Source organism: Sorghum bicolor, chromosome 4, assembly GCF_000003195.3.
Source record: "Sorghum bicolor cultivar BTx623 chromosome 4, Sorghum_bicolor_NCBIv3, whole genome shotgun sequence".
In the NCBI taxonomy this organism is placed as follows: Eukaryota; Viridiplantae; Streptophyta; class Magnoliopsida; order Poales; family Poaceae; genus Sorghum; species Sorghum bicolor.
In genome coordinates, this window is record NC_012873.2 from 55,839,077 (window position 1) to 55,855,893 (window position 16,817).

At 42.0% G+C, this 16,817-nt stretch overlaps 3 protein-coding genes across 4 annotated transcripts; 2 read left to right on the forward strand and 1 right to left on the reverse strand.

The window, feature by feature from the left end:
* Window positions 2,120–6,650, forward strand: LOC8056502 (eukaryotic translation initiation factor 2A). 2 transcript variants are annotated; one of them, XM_021459337.1, is made up of 13 exons: window positions 2,120–2,329; window positions 2,428–2,788; window positions 3,416–3,602; window positions 3,698–3,932; window positions 4,002–4,070; window positions 4,172–4,273; window positions 4,678–4,718; window positions 4,913–5,046; window positions 5,123–5,186; window positions 5,324–5,420; window positions 5,501–5,613; window positions 6,213–6,238; window positions 6,324–6,650. In XM_021459337.1, the coding sequence occupies exons 1-13, from the start codon at window positions 2,296–2,298 to the stop codon at window positions 6,424–6,426; spliced, it is 1,566 nt and encodes a 521-aa protein (XP_021315012.1). In that variant the 5' UTR covers window positions 2,120–2,295; the 3' UTR covers window positions 6,427–6,650. The 2 variants fall into 2 exon arrangements, with proteins under 2 accessions (XP_021315012.1, XP_002452417.1); XM_002452372.2 differs by having other exon boundaries at window positions 2,121–2,329; window positions 5,495–5,613.
* LOC8072435 lies at window positions 6,881–10,500 on the reverse strand. The gene is made up of 4 exons (XM_021459338.1): window positions 10,313–10,500; window positions 8,787–9,050; window positions 7,841–8,077; window positions 6,881–7,512 (listed from the first exon to the last, which is right to left on the reverse strand). The coding sequence occupies exons 2-4, from the start codon at window positions 9,018–9,020 to the stop codon at window positions 7,237–7,239; spliced, it is 747 nt and encodes a 248-aa protein (XP_021315013.1). The 5' UTR covers window positions 9,021–9,050; window positions 10,313–10,500; the 3' UTR covers window positions 6,881–7,236.
* LOC8056503 (chitinase 6) lies at window positions 14,181–15,383 on the forward strand. Its single transcript, XM_002452373.2, has 2 exons — window positions 14,181–14,669; window positions 14,776–15,383. Exons 1-2 carry the CDS (start codon window positions 14,270–14,272, stop codon window positions 15,186–15,188), a joined length of 813 nt encoding a protein of 270 aa, XP_002452418.1. The 5' UTR covers window positions 14,181–14,269; the 3' UTR covers window positions 15,189–15,383.

Genomic DNA, 16,817 nt, shown 5'->3' on the forward strand with positions numbered 1-16,817 from the left:
GCCGCGATCATTGGTTGGCTTTCCGTGTGAACTGGCACTTGGGGGACTTGTGGCGTAGGGCGCCAGGCGGGTCCCTTTCTCCTCCGTGCTACTAGTACAGCGCATTGATGGGCAGAGGTTGACACGGAGATGGGCGCCGCAAGGGCCATCCGGGTGCGCTTGCTATGTTGGGGCTGTGACTTGGCGTCTAGGTTGGATAGGAGCCATGAAAAAGCGTGGTAGGATAGAACATTGGCTGTTTATAGTAGAAGCAGCAGTATTTTTCTTTAGACCTTTCTTTCTGTTATATTATACGTACCAGAAAGGCCAGAAAATCTACATGCAACTATATGCAGGGCAGGAACCAGGAAGCCAAGAACAGAAGGCTAGTGTCTGTCGATATCCGGGATAAAAGGTGTGCAGTTGGAGAACACCAGCCCAGCGACTGAAACAGTGGCTTTGCAAGCGGCCGCGGCAAATGAACGTGTAAAAGTGCAGAAGAAAATTGGTCCGCCCTGGGACCTGGGTGGAGTGGACAGTGGACTCTGTGGTACAAGACCTTGGAATAGCGTCGCACTTTGGCCTTGTTTGGTGAAAAATTTTGGGTTTTTGATACTGTAGCACTTTTGTTTGTATTTGATAATTATTGTTCAACCATGGACTAATTAGGATTAAAAGATCCGTCTCGCAAACTACAGGCAAACTATGCAATTAGTTATTTTTAATCTATATTTAGTGCTCTATAAATGTGCCGTAAGATTTGATGTGACGGAAAATCTAAATTTTTTTTGGAACTTAGGCCTTGTTTAGATCCGAATTTTTTTTAGATTTTGACACTGTAGCTCTTTCGTCTTTATTTGACAAATATTATCCAATTATGGAGTAATTAGGCTTAAAAGATTCATCTCGTAATTTACAGACAAACTGTGTAATTAGTTTTTGTTTTCATCTATATTTAATGCTTCATGCATGTGTCACAAGATTCGATGTGACGGGGAATCTTAAAAAGTTTTTGGTTTTTTTGTTGAACTAGACAAGGCCTAACAAGGCCTTTTTTGTTTTCCTATCGATGATGCGCCTCTTTGCTCCCTCTGTTTTCGCTGATAGCTGTTTGTTGAATGTTGATGTCTAGCGGTTGCGGAGTTGTTCGGCTCATGGTTTATACTGCTGATAAGTCGGTTGAAGCTGATTTGTTGGGATAGAAAAACACTATATCATACTTGATAAGTTTAAGCAAAGATTTCTTTTTATCCTAAACTAAACTAGTCTACTTTTTGACAAGGTTATAGACTTATAGGAGAATGGAAGACATCGAAGTAGTTTCATTAAAGCAAACTTGAAGTACTTTCATTAAATGAAACTAGTTCGCTTTTGGCAAGTTTAAAAGGGAATGTAATATCTTGTAAACGTTAGCATATGTATCTATAAATAAACTTGATTAAAATTAGAGAACTTATAATTTAGAACGGACAAAGTATTATATTTGGATTTGCTATATGACACTTGGTGTTTCTCATCTTATTGATGTCTGGTATCTTTTTAGTCAATTTTCGCCCTGTTCTCTAACTCAATGTTCGTCTGATCCGGCTGCTCTTCTCCATGTCCGCTGAGATTGAGTTTCTCTGACAAACTAGGCTAGAGCTCTAGATAGAAAATTATAAAAACAATACAAGGCAAGAAGGTAGCCGCAACGGTTGGTAGGCAGAGCGAAGGATAACTGGTCGAACACAGAGGGGCAATATCTATTTTAGGGATTCCAGTAGTGTCTATTTTTCAATTTTAAGGACCAATTTCTCTCTAGGTAACTTTTTCTTACCATTTTAGAGAAAATACTTCTCTTCTTTGACGATAATTTTCTCTTACCTTTTAGATACATTAATTTTCTTCTTTTAGGATTAGGATTTCTTTTCTTTTCTCTTGCTTTTTTTTGGCAAAACTTTTCTCTTCCTAGACTGCCACTGAGCACTGGCCCACTAGAATGAAAACTTGCAATCCCTTTCAAAAAAAAAAAGATACAACTTGCAATCGCAAGCAGTTTTTGGGTGGGCTGACCCCTGACCGGCCAGCCAAAATGGGCCTAGGCCGTACGGAACCCAAACTATTGAAGTAGCCCAAGCCCCAGAACAACTCTCACAACGGCGGCCTCACGAAAGCTTTAGCGCCCTAGTCCCACCTGTCAGCTGCGGTAGCAAGCAAACTGACAACACCCGCATCTCCTGGACGCCGTCCCCAACCTCTCCGTCACGCGCCGCCGCCGCCCGTCACTGTGCTCGCGATCCCGCCGGCGGCTCCAGAGGACTTGTCGCGTGCTCGGCCATGGCATCGCCACCGCCGGCCCTCGAGATCCTAGGTATCCTCACACATCCCCTCTCACTCCTCGACGCGTTTTGTCCCTTGATATCTCGCGTTTGAGCACCGCCCGTTTGACGGAATGCGCCAACCGCGCAGTTCGCGAGCCCGACGGCTGCACGGTGTGGTCTGGCCCGCCATACCCGCCGGGCACCACCACTCCGCCGCAGAGACTCCCAAAGACGGCGTGCAGCGCCACCTCTTTCTCCACCGACGGTGCCCGCCTCCTGGCGACTGTGGCATCGGCCTCGGCCACCGTCTACGACTGCCGCACACTCGCCGTTGTCAAGTGCTTCGAGCTCCCGGGTCTCCTCGCCGCCGCGCTGTCGCCCACGGGGGCGTATCTGCAGACCTTCCAGAAGTCATCCTCGCCGCAGGAGAAGAATGTCACGGTCTGGCACGTCGACTCAGCTGCTGCTCTCTACCAGCACTACCAGAAGAGCATGTCTAAGGCCACCTGGTTCGTGTTACTTCTGCTCTCGTGACACTGATAAATTATGCTGCCTGCACTCTTTATGCTTCGTTAATCATTATGGCATTAGCGTCTTGTTACTCTTTTTCTTTTTTTTTTTTGATCTCTCGTATTGTTACTCCTGATTTAGCAGATGTGCATTGTATGGGAGTGGCAGACGCTCGCTTGTTAACATCTAGCACATTTTCTATTGCAATACTCCATTAAGTCACTGATGTCATATGGTAGCTATGTTTGAACTCACAGTTGTATACACATCTATCACTGAGGTTCCTATCAAGCTGTATGATGCTTCTTTTGGGACACTGGCAAGGAAACAAAACTGTTACTCAATTTTTAAGATATCTCCTAGCACCCGAATAACCTGATCCTTAGTGATTAGATTGGCTACTGAATAAGCTTTTTTATTCTGGTTCCTGGATTTGAGATTCTAATACTACCTTCTGCCACCATTCTATGTGGGTTCCCCATTAGCCGCACACATGAGATTAGGCAAAAAGGAAACCTGAGATAGTATAGGAGGAAGTATCTATAAATTCGATTTAGGCTCAATTTGCGTAAGCATGCGACACATTTGAGTTCTTTTGGTGCATGATATGTTGATTGAACCTGCAGGCCAATGGTTCAGTTTTCTGCGGATGAATCGGTCGCTTGCCGGATGATGCCTAATGAGATACAATTCTTTGATCCAAAAGATTTTGCAAAAGGAATTTTGTATAGGATAAGAATGCCTGGCATAGCTACGATGCAGCTAGCAACTGCACCAGGATCTCATGTTGCTGGATTCGTCCCAGAGGCTAAGGTCTGATTTGTTACATTTTTATTAGGTAATTAGATTGTTTCTGCGAACTAGTTTCACAAGGTTACTGATCTTTTTCTCTCTCTGGTTTCGAGTAGGGTGTTCCAGCTAGCGTTCAGATATTTTCTTGCAACAAGGACACACAAAATCAAGTTGTTGCTCGCAGGAGCTTTTTTCGTTGTTCCACTGTTCAATTACACTGGAACAAAGGGTCCACTGGGCTTCTAGTTCTTGTTCAAGCTGACGTGGATAAAACCAACCAGAGTTACTATGGTGAAACCAAGTTGAACTACTTGACAACTGACAGGGCCTTTGAAGGAATTGTTCCACTTAGTAAGTTCTTAGGTTTTGACAATATTTATCCTTTAATTTCTGGTATCTGACCCTATAATGTATTGGCAGAAAAGGATGGGCCAGTCCATGATGTGCAGTGGTCTTCCTCTGGCTCTGAATTTGCTGTGGTTTATGGATGTATCCTTATATTTCCTGTCTCAATATGCAATGTAGAGTTTCATTGTTTAACCTTTTATGTACCATTTATCCTTTTTATGAGCTCCTTAACCGTATCTCAGTTATGCCGGCCAAGGCAACAATATTCAACAAGAAATGCAACCCTCTTGTTGAGCTTGGTGAAGGACCTTACAATACAATAAGATGGAATCCCAAAGGACGATGTATCCTCTAGAATAATTTGATCAGTTAGTCTTGATGTGTGGTCTTGTGTGAAAATGTGGTGGCCATATCTATCTACAAAAGTTGGGCTAAGCCATGCTCCCTCTGTTTCTTTTCATAGGGCGTACTAGGATCTGTATAACTCTTTTGAAGCATTCTTTGTCCACTAATTTTTATTATGAAATTAATATTATATTAAAAATATGTTAAATACACATCTATTGATATAATATAACTTTTGCACACTAATCACACATAATTTGACTAATTGTTACTTTGTTAGTTACAGTTTAAGAAATTTGACCTTTTCAGATCCTAATACTCAGTATAATAAGAAACAGAGGGAGTATACATCTTACGAAACCTGTTGCTTTAACAATATCCTTGACCATATTTTCTTGACCAGTTGTTGTATTAGCAGGATTTGGTAATTTGCCTGGTGATATGGTATATTTCTACACCAAGCAATTTTTCAGCATTCTTCTTCACCCTGAAAATTTATAAATATTGCCTATTTCATCTGCTAACTCTTAAGTTTGATATAGAAAAAACAAAGACAAACTACTAAAGCAAAGATGCCTTAATACTTGTAAGCATCTACAAATAGTTGCATTGTAGCTCACACTGTATTTTCTGCCCAGGCATTCTGGGATTATTCAGAAAAGAAATTGGTAGCGAAAACAAAGGCAGAATGTTCTGTCACAAGTGAATGGTCCCCTGATGGTCGTCATTTTATGACTGCTACAACAGCTCCGAGGCTCCAAATAGACAATTGGTATGTTTACTGCATATTTGGCAATTGGCAAATAGTGGACATAGTTAAACGCCCTTACTGAATGGAACTGTTGCAGTATAAAAATATTTGACCACAACGGATCTCTGCAGTTTAAGAAGATGTTTGAAAGGCTGTATCAGGTATCCCCTCGACATAATTTGTTGTTTTTTATCCTATTTTGTTCCTAAACTGTAGTAACGTGCTGAAGTTTATAGATAAATCTGCACCTTCACTCTATATTTCTGTTTTTTTCTTTTTCTTTTTTTGAATTACTCAGGCTGATTGGAAACCTGAAGTACCTGAAAGATTCAGTGACATTGCTGACCTGACAACATCCTTGAGTACCTTAAAGATTGAAGAAACAAAAAAACAAGGTTCTGGTATTCTCGTAGATTCCAAGTCAATCTGTTCTGATCAATTGATATCTCCCCTTGACTTCCTTGTATAGTTTCAGCACAAGGTTCCAAGTCAGCACAAACAGCAAGCAAGGCCCCTGCAAATACAGCGCCAAAACCTACAGCATACCGCCCACCTCATGCTAAGGGTTCTGCAGAACTTCAGGACAAGGTACAAGCTTCTATCCAATAACACCACCATGGTTCTGTTTCAGAACTGGGGTGTTTGGTCTTTGGTTTAGCGGAATGGAATGTGAAACTGAATGATTTAGTCTATTACCATGCAATTGCTCCTTGTCATGGTGCCACAACAACAAAGCCTGTTAGTCCTCCAAGCAAGTTGGGCTAGATCTCCATGAGTGGTTGGATTTTTTTACATCGATTTGCCAGGCCTATCACCACCCTCTTTCATAGTTCTCAAGGGCGGCGCCTAGGCGTCCAGGCGCCCGCCACCCCCCCCCCCCCCCTCCCCCCACCAATCGCCGTGCCTCGCCTTTACGCCGTAAGAACAAAGCCCTCTTTTATCTGGGATTGTGCCCGGCTATGCTGAAAGTGAAAGTTGAAACAACACAGGCTAGATCTTGTCAGTGTCGATAGAATAAAAGAGGAATGTGTCTCATACCTAATAAATTGTATGCTGGCGTTTATCTGGGATTGTAGTTTGCTGTGCTCAGCTAATTAGGTTGTTGTTCCAGCTCGTTGGAGAAAATCTTCATTGTTTGGCAGTATAAGACTATAAGTTGACTTATCATGTTTGTTGGTGCATTGCAGCTCTTTGGTGGACTAGCTCCTGCAGGGTGAGTTTCACATTCTTCATTCACCTTTTCTTATGCCTTTTTTTTTACATTGACAGATGATCCACTGACCTTAACAATGTAACAGGGGGGAGATGAGCAAAAATGCATTGCGAAACAAGAAGCGCAGAGAGAAACAGAAGGAAAAGAAAGCTGCAGAAGCGTCAGGCTCCCCTGCTGATGAAAGTTGATCTGTACTGGATTTGTTTCAGCATTTCCATCCACCGAGTATAACAGACAGTGACAAATTATTTCTTTCAATCTGGTGAAACGGCCATGCACCGATTCACGTTTACACTGTATGAAACTCTTCATAGTTTGGTGCAGACAGTCGTTCTTTTTTTCAGTGTTATACTGAGTTTGTATAACAATATCGAAGAAACAGAAAAGTGAGGCTATTTCATATTTTCATATACTCTCGTTCTGTCGATGGATTCATGATTATTGTGCTAGCAATGTCTATTGAAAGGACGATAGTTTCATGGGCATGATAGTTCTAGCAGAATTTCCCAAAAAAACATAATCGTACGCTGTTGCATTTGCATGGCAAGTGTAACTTTGAAGTCCTAATGTCCTAATAACAAAAGAAAAATGTATGGCATGGCAACTTGCTAGCTGATTAGCTGAGGCTTATGGCAAGAGATCTGCAGTCCTCAACAAACATGTGCATTGAAAGAATTAGTAAATAATCCTTCACCCCCGCTACATATTTCGTGTCACAGTCGAGAGTTTTGATCGATCAGATGCACAAGCTATCACCACCGTCTGATTGGCAGGTTACAGTCTCAAAACACGGTCCCATCAACTACAAAAATTGCCAAGAACGAACTCACTTTCTTCATACTTTTAACAAACCAGAGACACCCGATAAAGAACCAAAAAAAAAAAAAAGGTCCAGGCGACAGGCGACCTTACTCCGCTGCACTAGCCCACGTTCCTATTATGCATTCTGCAACGGGTCAAAAAAAAAAAGGAGAGGGGGGCTCATGATACCCCATCAACTAAGACTCCTGAGCATGGGGACGCCAGTTTCCCCTGCAAAGCTCCTGCATAAGATGCACAAATTTCTGAGGCTGTTGCCACCATGTAGGTTTTGACACAGCTGATCTGTCATATTGGTCCTCTTCTGAGCCTTCCTTCTGCATGAAGCTCTCGGAGAAGTTGTGCCACTTTTGTATGGCACGCTTCAGTCGAGCAGTCCTCTTACCAGTGACGAGATATCTGGTGTAGTCCCTGGCAAGACGGTAAAGCTCCTCCCCTCTGATTATGTGGATGTACTGCACCATTAGAAAAATTATAGTGATTTAGCAGCCATCCTGGAGTGTTAATGCTTGTCACTATGATAAACACAGATGCATACATTTGAATTTTGTAAGATCTGGCTATAACAAAATTGTAAGGTAATTCATATCATAGAAGGGGACTATAATCATTCTGTACCTAAGTGTCACATGTACAAGCAAAAAACCCTAAGAGCATGAGTCTATTGATACTATTATGTCTATTCATAAGCAACAGTGTTTCAGCAGTCTATGATGCCCAGTGCTAACTTATCAAATAAGTATTCCAGGAAATGCAGAATAAATAAGAAAAACAAAAAATTACCACAAGTATGAAAGCAACAGTGGCTAAGATAACTTGGACCACTTCATCCAATGTTTCCTTGAACGATTCATCATCTGGGCCACCAGAACCACCACTGCCTCCACGGCGATTCCCATTCCCTCCGCCTCCACCAGACGCTTGTTCTCTCAGTTTAGCCACCTGCTCCTTCAGCAAGTCTTGTATGGGCCGGGGCTTTTTGGCATCAGCCATAGCTTTCTTCAAAGATTCCATCAAAGGCTGCAACAAAGCGATATACAAGTTCACCAATCTGTTAAGAAACGTAAGCGCACTCTGCTAGCAGAACCAAATAAATGTTTTGGGGCTAGAGACCTTTCCTATATATTTGGTTTGTTGACCAAGCCAGCTATTCCTAATATGTGTCCTTGATCTTTGTTTAAATTCGCTACCCTAACATATTCCCTCCGTTTTAGGTTTGTCCTAAGTCAAACATTCCTAACTTTGACCAATAATTTGAAAACATAGTTTTAAATAGTTGAGAATAACCCAGCAGATTATGAACTCCAAAAACAACAGAAGTATCCACCTAAAGGAGTATGACAATTCTGAAGCGAGACAAGAGTTGCTTTGATCCACCAAAAATCATACAGACATACACTAGTTCAATTTAACATATATCTAAGCGCACAGTATGGGCGTATGGCATATGCAAATAAAAATATTACTCTAACATGTTTTCCTTAGTTCAACAAATGTCAAGTGCACTGGTGGCATCCATAAATTTGGCACCAACAAAACATCAACTTTGTTTAATTTCATACACCTTGGACAGAATCTATGCGTGACCAAAATTTTGGTAATTGGCAGTGAAGCTGTGAAGCCATGATAACACTATCATTTGACACATATTCAACACAGTCCTGGAATCATGTCAAGAAACAACACAGTTGCACAGCTATGTAAAAGGAAGGCCTTAGAAGCTACTTACATCATCGCCAGTTCCAGGGTTTCCCTTTCCACTTAAGGCACATACAGGAGTAAGCCTTCTGTGGCTAGCAGCAATGAGAACTACCCTTGGGCACACCTTCTGTTTCAGCTTGTGGAATCTGAGAGCATGTGAATATAATGGATACTGACATGTGCTCCCAAGACCTGCTATAGGTTTGTTCACAATGATCCTACTGTGAGGCTTGCAAGTAGTGGCTTGGAAGTAGCTCATCATTTCCTACTTCTTGATTAACTAGAACCAAATCTGCAGATTCACATTAAATGTAAGAATTTCAGAAATTACAAAGAAACTGTTAATGCCTTGGTATAAAATAAGATAACAACAGGATCTAATGCATACATGTCGGTTGTGCATGTGTTTCGGGGGGGGGGGGGGGGGGGGGGGGGGGTTGAACCCAACCAGTTAGCCAAGATTAAGATAAGTTTCCTTCTTAAGAAAATTTCAATAAACTCTCTTTCATTTATATAATTGACAATACGCATGATCCATTGGTATTCTACCTCTCTACACAAAGAAAATGAAAAAAAAAAAACAATTCATGCATCGGAACATAAAGTTGTAAGATGACCAATAACCAGATGAAATGCAATGTAGCCAACCGCAGAAACCATATGAGCTTCAATCCTTCATGTTCATGAGCTACCAGTATGACAGAACCATGTTCTGTATGACAGATCCTTATTGACACTCAAACCAAAGATAGAGACATTGTACGCTACCATACATCAAGGAAATCTACATGATAATCTAAATACAACAATAAAATTGAAAAGAGGAAATGGAAGCATCACAACTAACTTAAGGTTAGCTGTCTAATGAACATTGTTACACCAGTATAGAAAAAATACCACCATCTCAAATTCAAAATAGGAATGACATGAGTAAAAAGTGGGACTACCTGCAAAGGAGATAGCAGTGAACTTAGCATGTGACATGGGGCTCAGTCGAACCCCCAATATGCCTAAAACAATCTTCACCTACCTTGGTTCCAAGGCCTACGGGATCAACTTGGATCAATTTTGCATGCCCTTAAAAATTGGCAACTAGCAAACTTCAGCATGTCCAAGCACATTTTGTTTGATTCGTTCATTTCTCACAAGGATTTCAGCAAATTTACGGCAAAGAACACGTTAGCCGGGAAGCCTTATTCTGTTTCTTAATTTGCCAGAAGTTGGTGACACAAACACCTCTTGTTCATTCTCTTATCTCAGCTTGATTGATTACTGACAGCTCAGCGCACATTAAACTCCAACTTTCACATGTAAAAACACAGGACATCAACACGGCTTTCTAATACTTCGGCTATGGAATGCTTCCTCTCAGAAGCGGACCCAATAGAGGACATGGGTAATTTTTGCGAAAAAAATGGAAATTGGTAGGCATAATATATCTATATACTTGAAATTAGATCATGTCCGAATAAAGGAAAATAGCCAAATAGCTAAGTTAGGGTTCGGGAACTCGGTTTCGCACAGTAGGAAAGGGAAGGGAAAGGGTCCGCGTACTTGTTGGGTACTCGTCGCCGGCGGAGGACCAAGGACTGGCGAAGGGACAGACAAACGCCTGGGTACCTGGCGTAGGAGTGTAGGACGGCGCCGGTCGTTCGCCGCGCGAGAGAGCGCGCGCACACGCGGGGTGAACGGGAGAAGATAAGGCAAGGTGGGGAACGGGCTGCTTGGTTAGGTTCCGCACAAGACAGAACTGATAGTCACTTAAGAGGGTGTTTAGTTAGTCCCCTTTCATCAAAAAAAAGTTATGGATTTTAGTCCATTATTTTATATAATAGAACTAAATACTATGCAAACTTTTTAGCAAAATTATTATCATTCTCTATTTTAGATTTTGGTCTCAAGAGACTAAAAAAATCCAAAAAAAAACTCAAGAGGCCATATAAGGGCAATAAATTCTGTATTTTATATGGAACTAAACATAACCCTATAAATTTTGACATTTTGTATTTCATCATTCTAAAATAGTTAATATTTTTTATTTTGTATTCTATAGGGAACTAAACAGACCGTAAGTAGAGTAATAACTACTACCTCAATACAATTCTAGCACAATGTTTAATTAAAGTATCTCAAAATTAGGCGTCTTTGAATAAAAATACTAAATAAAATGGATGTTTTTAATATTTGGATAGAATTTGTCAACATTAGTTTAAATTTTTGTATACTTTCATCAAACTTTTGAGGATTTCAAGAACATCGTACTCGAGTCATCTACACGCATCGATGCTCATTGAGAATCTTAGTTGTCAATTAATTTGACAAGCTTTTATTAAAGTGGTGCTTTCCCGTTTCTTTTTTTTTTTGGTGCTCTTGTGTGCTATGTTTTCAAAATGCATTTAGACATCATCTAATCGTTTCCGGGAATTTTGTGGACTTTTTTAGATTTTTTTCTATTTTTTCTAGAGAAAAATCCAATGCCTAGATGCTCTAAAATCCTTTTTCATGAGCTCTAAATACTTTATTTGATTCATCATCTCTCAATCTATCTCCAAGAGTTCAATTTTTTTGAATTTTAAGAATATTTTTCAAGGATTTAAAATGATTCAGTTTTCTTTTAGATTTTTTGGAACTGAAAACAAATTTCTAAAAAATCCGAAGTTAGGAAAATACCTCGTTTTTTGAAGCTACCTGGGTAAGATAAAATGAGAACATATAAATAGTTATTTGAAGCTGTATTGAGGTCACAATTAGACTTTGGGTGTAATTATTTCAGAAGTATACATCGCCTAAGAAGCTGGGCAATCCTAAAATTGGGAAACAATTCGCGGGTAACATCTAAATTTAATTATTTGAAGGAAAAAAATCAGATGCTGTGCAGTTTTTTCTTATTGTGGACTGCATCTGAAGGTCATCTATCTGAGTACCAATGGTTCATCCTGGCCATTGTAAAGCAGTATTTTGAGATGGGCAACAGAAGTTTACTAGTAGCATATAGGTAGGACCGTAGGAGAAGAATAGGAAAAACTCAGTAGGATAACCTCATGAACCAATATTCATATATATACTTGTCCAATCTGTAGTTCAAGAACTACAAACCTAACACGTGTGATAATAATATATAAGCTACGATCAAATAAATTTACATGCTGCCCATGAGAACCCACCAAAGACCACTCGCACTGCTCATAAAGTTATGGGTTCTAAACCTAATGGTTTCTAAATGACAGTATCTTATAAGACTGGCCACAGCGTAGTCGATGCCGAAAATCATCATATGCCTATAACACCTCTTCCGATGCCCTTCAAACCATAGTGCATACAATGTCAGTCATGGACGGATGTATATAGTAAATAGTGAAAAACAATGATTATAGCTAAATTTTTACCATATTTGCACCCTCAAAATAAAAATCTATACACCTACAAGGCAAGTGCAACTTCTTGAATTTTCTCTACCTCCGCCACTGATGTCTAAGTCTGGGCAAACTACCCGATACCCGTTACCCATACCCGAATTACCCGGACCCGAACCCGAATTATCCGAACCCGAGGTACCCGATCCTAAATTCGGATAGCAATTTTGATTACCCGAAATTAGTTTGGGTAATTCGGGTAATATCCCCCGGTACCTGAACTACCCGAATTACTCAAATATTTGTCTATATCTTTGTATTTATCATGTAATTTGTTAGTTAAATATTAGAACTTATCAATTTAATAGAACATAATTCTCTTTATTTGAACAAGTGCTAGTAATATATTATTCTCTACAAAATGCTATTGAAATTATATACAAATTGCTGCTGAAATTATATATAAATTGCTATTGAAATTTTGTGTATTGTGTTGTTTTTTGAAAATTCGGGTAAATCGGGAATACCCGAACCTGAACCCGAATTATCGGGTACCCAAAATTGCGGGTAGTGTTTTTTCAGGACTAATATCGGGTAACAATTTTGAATTATCCGAATTACCCGACCCGAAAAAATCGGGTAACCCGAATGCCCAGGCTTACTGATGTCATGTCAGCACCGATGCTGAATTCATGTAGAACCCACTCAACTGTACAAGATTCTTTGATATCTTTCACCTTTGCCTGAGAAGAAAATGGTAATTTATTCAATGAGCATCCATGCATGTAGATGACTGAAGTAGGATATCGCCTCCTGCAGTAGCATGCTTGGATGCTTGGATCCCTCTCTCTCTTCGTTCGGTAGCACACCACATTGTGGCTACACCTAAATGGTGTCTAAAATGCATTTTAAGAGACCTAGATATATGGTGGGTATTGGAGCAAGGTCATGGCATAGGCCTTGTTTAGTTTATTCCAAAATTTAAAAAGTTTTCAACATTTTTCATCGTATCGAATCTTACGATATATGCATGAAACATTAAATATAAGTAAAAAATAACGAATTACATAGTTTGTCTATAATTTACGAGATGAATATTTTGAACCTAGTTAATCCATGATTGAACAATAATTATCAAATACAAATAAAAGTGTTGCAGTGCCAAAACAAAAAAAATGGATAATCAGGCCATAGTATCATTTATGACAGGACTATATGCTTCGAAGAACATGAACCGTTTCAATTTCCATTACTTCATGCGCCGAAATGACTGACTGCTAGCTTGTAGTTGCACTGTTGCAGCATAAAACAGCGGTGTCTTGTCTGTCTCATGCTTCGTTGCTAAACTCGTGGCTCTACCGGTGCCAATGGTGGCAAATACATTAGTATACTCAGATGACATCAAGTGATCAACGGATCCGGCCGGCCGGCCGGTCGATAGGAAATGGAAGGGATGCAGCTGACTAGTTGGGCCTCTGATTGTCATGGTTTGACTTTGACTCGTTGACGCGTGTGTGGCCTCCGTTCTACCACCTCCGGTTCTTGCCAGCTGATGAGCTGAACAAATAGTCTTCAGTGCTTTTTTTTTTTCATTTTTCTAGAAGTGGCGGCTTCAACAAACAACGCTGGCAGGCGCCGCGAGATGAACGCTGCAGGTGCCGCTAAGAACAAACGTAGCGGTACGTGCAGCTGAGCACGGAAACTGCTTCACGTTTTTTTTTTCCATCCCTGCGCTCCCGTTACGCCATGGTAGCCCGATAGAAAAAAGGGCCAAGTAGTGAGGCAACGGCGACGTGCTTCAGCTTCAGTATGAGCCATGACACCACACACAGGTTGACAGGTCGACGCGGTGCACACAGATTTCACAACGTGCAGATGCCGACCTGGGTTGGCGTTGGCGTCGACCTCCTCGACGCTCCGTCGTCCTTTCGTTTCGCTCGCTTTGACTCGGCCCTCTCGTTTCGTTTGGACGATCGCGATCGCGACAGGTGAGACGACCTGATCGGACGGATGCATGCTCCCTCTCCAAATTAAAGTCTACTAATCCCACTCTACAAAAGCCAACCGATCAGCCCACCGTGAAACTCACTCACCACCAGAGAGCCCCAGAGGCAGCAGGCATCACAGTCGCATCACGCACAAACGCCAACCAGCAGCCATGGCACAGACGACGAAGCTCGCCGTCGCCGCCGCCGTCCTGGCGGCGCTCGTCCTCTCGGCGGGCGCGCAGAACTGCGGGTGCGCGTCGGACCAGTGCTGCAGCAAGTACGGGTACTGCGGGACGGGCGAGGACTACTGCGGCGCCGACACGTGCCAGTCGGGCCCCTGCGACGTGCCGGCGACCAACAACGTGTCCGTGGCCAGCATCGTGACGCCGGCCTTCTTCGACGCGCTCCTCGCGCAGGCCGCCGCCTCCTGCGAGGCCAACGGCTTCTACACCCGCGACGCCTTCCTCGCCGCCGCCGGCTACTACCCGTCCTTCGGCCGCACCGGCACCGTCGACGACTCCAAGCGCGAGATCGCCGCCTTCTTCGGCAACGCCAACCACGAGACCATAAGTACGTTTTTTTTTTTTCACAGAACCGATCGAGGCTCGTTTTTTTCGTGCATTTTTTCAATCAAGCTACAGACAGATATACGTACTAAAATTCAAGCTGCTTGTAGAGTTCTGCTACATCAACGAGATCGACGGGCCGAGCAAGAACTACTGCGACGCGAACAACACGGAGTGGCCGTGCCAGGCGGGGAAAGGGTACTACGGGCGAGGCCCGCTGCAGATCTCGTGGAACTACAACTACGGGCCGGCGGGGCAGAGCATCGGCTTCGACGGGCTGGGCGACCCCGACGCGGTGGCGCGCAGCGCCGTCGTCGCGTTCCGGGCGGCGCTCTGGTACTGGATGAACAGCGTGCACGGGGTCTTCGTCTCCGGGCAGGGCTTCGGCGCCACCATCCGGGCCATCAACGGCGCGCTCGAGTGCGACGGCAAGAACCCGGACTCCGTCAACGACCGCGTCGCCTACTACAAGCAGTTCTGCCAGGATTTCGGCGTCGACCCAGGAAGCAACCTCACATGCTGATGACTGACGTCGTGTACTAGTTGTGTGGATGTGGTCATGTGGATGTGATTCGGTTTGGTAGTGTGAATTGTGTGTAAATTGTGTGTTGGGGATCGGAGCGGCGAGACATCAACAAGCTAGTAGGTTAGGGATGTGATGTTGTGATTCAGAGACTTATATATACGGAAATAAAAATTACTGATCTGCTTGAGCTTATTCTGTTTAAACACTCAGCTTGGTTTTTTTTTTGATAAAGCCCTTGGGCAAACTTTATTGATCGAAGATAGTTACATCATCTGATAATAGTTGGACAATAAAACTAGAGGGATCATCGTCCCAAATACGACATCGTATAAAAGAGTGCCTAATCAATGTTGGAAAAGTGATCAGAATACTGCCTAATCGATTCGATAGGGGATCGTAAACGGTAGAAATTGTCGTAGAATGTACTTGCATGTTCAGATGTGCCCTCGGCTGCTCTCTAAGCTAAGCTAACTACCTAGCGACTACCCGCCTACCCGGAGTCCTGGACAGACAAGGGGTGCAGCTCTGTCCACGCCAGGGGAAGAAGACCCAGAAGAAAATTTGATTGGAGTTGTTTAGATCTAAAAAGTTTTTTGATTTTGACACTGTAGCATTTTATTTTTATTTGGCAAATATTGTCCAATCATAGAGTAACTAGGCTTAAAAGATTCGTCGTCTCGTGATTTACAGACAAAGTGTGCAATTAGTTTTTATTTCCATCTATGTTTAATGCTTCATGCATATGTCGTAAGATTCGATGTAACAGAGAATCTTGAAAAATTTTTGGTTTTTGGGTGAACTAAACAAGGCCTAATGATGATAATCAAATTAACCTCACATTTGTTGCTATGTAAGGATCTTATCATCCACTTATGTGGGGCATCAATGGTAAAAAATAGTTTAGAATCCCTGATAATAATTTTCAAGTGACAGCATGTGTCCTCACTCGGTACTATGTAGGTTCTCCACACCAGGTGCAATCTTGAAGCTCAAGGGCCTATTTGTTTTGTTTTCGGGGTGCTCAGACCTCAACTTTTGAATCTTCCAGAAGCCAAGAAACTTTCAAAAACCAAAAGCCAAAAATCATCTTCTAGGGGAACGAGCGCTCCAGGTGAGAGCGACGCCATCCAGGCTCGAATCCGACGCCCAGTTCCTTTCTTACGAGTATTTGGGGGACTCACCGTGTTTTTTTGTTTTTTTTAATAGCTTCTAGGTTTTTGACTTTTGAAAAGTCTAAAAGTTAGTAGTCTAAAAAGCGGCCAAAAGTTCAAACAGACGTGGGCCTAAATCACCCAAAACGCCAGCCGCATTGCTTCAAAGGAACTATATACCAAACATAAAAACAGAAAATTTGTTGCGATGAAACTAGAGAACTGCCTTGGTGAAACCTAAAAAAATCGTTGAGATGAAAACCATCAAAAGGAACAATTACAAAATACAAACCCATTAAATGAAACAATTACAAATTTAAAATAATAACCATGTATCTCACATTGTCTTTGACATTCGTAGTCCTTTTTTTTAAAAAAAACACTATGATACTATTACTAAATGTACGACTTGTAATGCCATGCTATATTGGTTTGACTCATTTCGTGTTTTTGTGCCACATTGTATTGTCTTGGT

Coding starts and splice junctions, on each gene's coding strand:
- LOC8056502 (XM_002452372.2), top strand. CDS start 2,296: ATGGCATCGCCACCGCCGGCCCTCGAGATCCTAG. Junction 2,789..3,415: donor AGCATGTCTAAGGCCACCTG/GTTCGTGTTACT, acceptor TTGAACCTGCAG/GCCAATGGTTCAGTTTTCTG. Junction 4,274..4,677: donor ATGGAATCCCAAAGGACGAT/GTATCCTCTAGA, acceptor TTTCTTGACCAG/TTGTTGTATTAGCAGGATTT.
- LOC8072435 (XM_021459338.1), bottom strand. CDS start 9,020: ATGATGAGCTACTTCCAAGCCACTACTTGCAAGCCTCACAGTAGGATC. Junction 8,078..8,786: donor ACCCTGGAACTGGCGATGAT/GTAAGTAGCTTC, acceptor GCTTTGTTGCAG/CCTTTGATGGAATCTTTGAA. Junction 7,513..7,840: donor CTGTTGCTTTCATACTTGTG/GTAATTTTTTGT, acceptor CTAATGGTGCAG/TACATCCACATAATCAGAGG.
- LOC8056503 (XM_002452373.2), top strand. CDS start 14,270: ATGGCACAGACGACGAAGCTCGCCGTCGCCGCCGCCGTCCTGGCGGCG. Junction 14,670..14,775: donor CGCCAACCACGAGACCATAA/GTACGTTTTTTT, acceptor AGCTGCTTGTAG/AGTTCTGCTACATCAACGAG.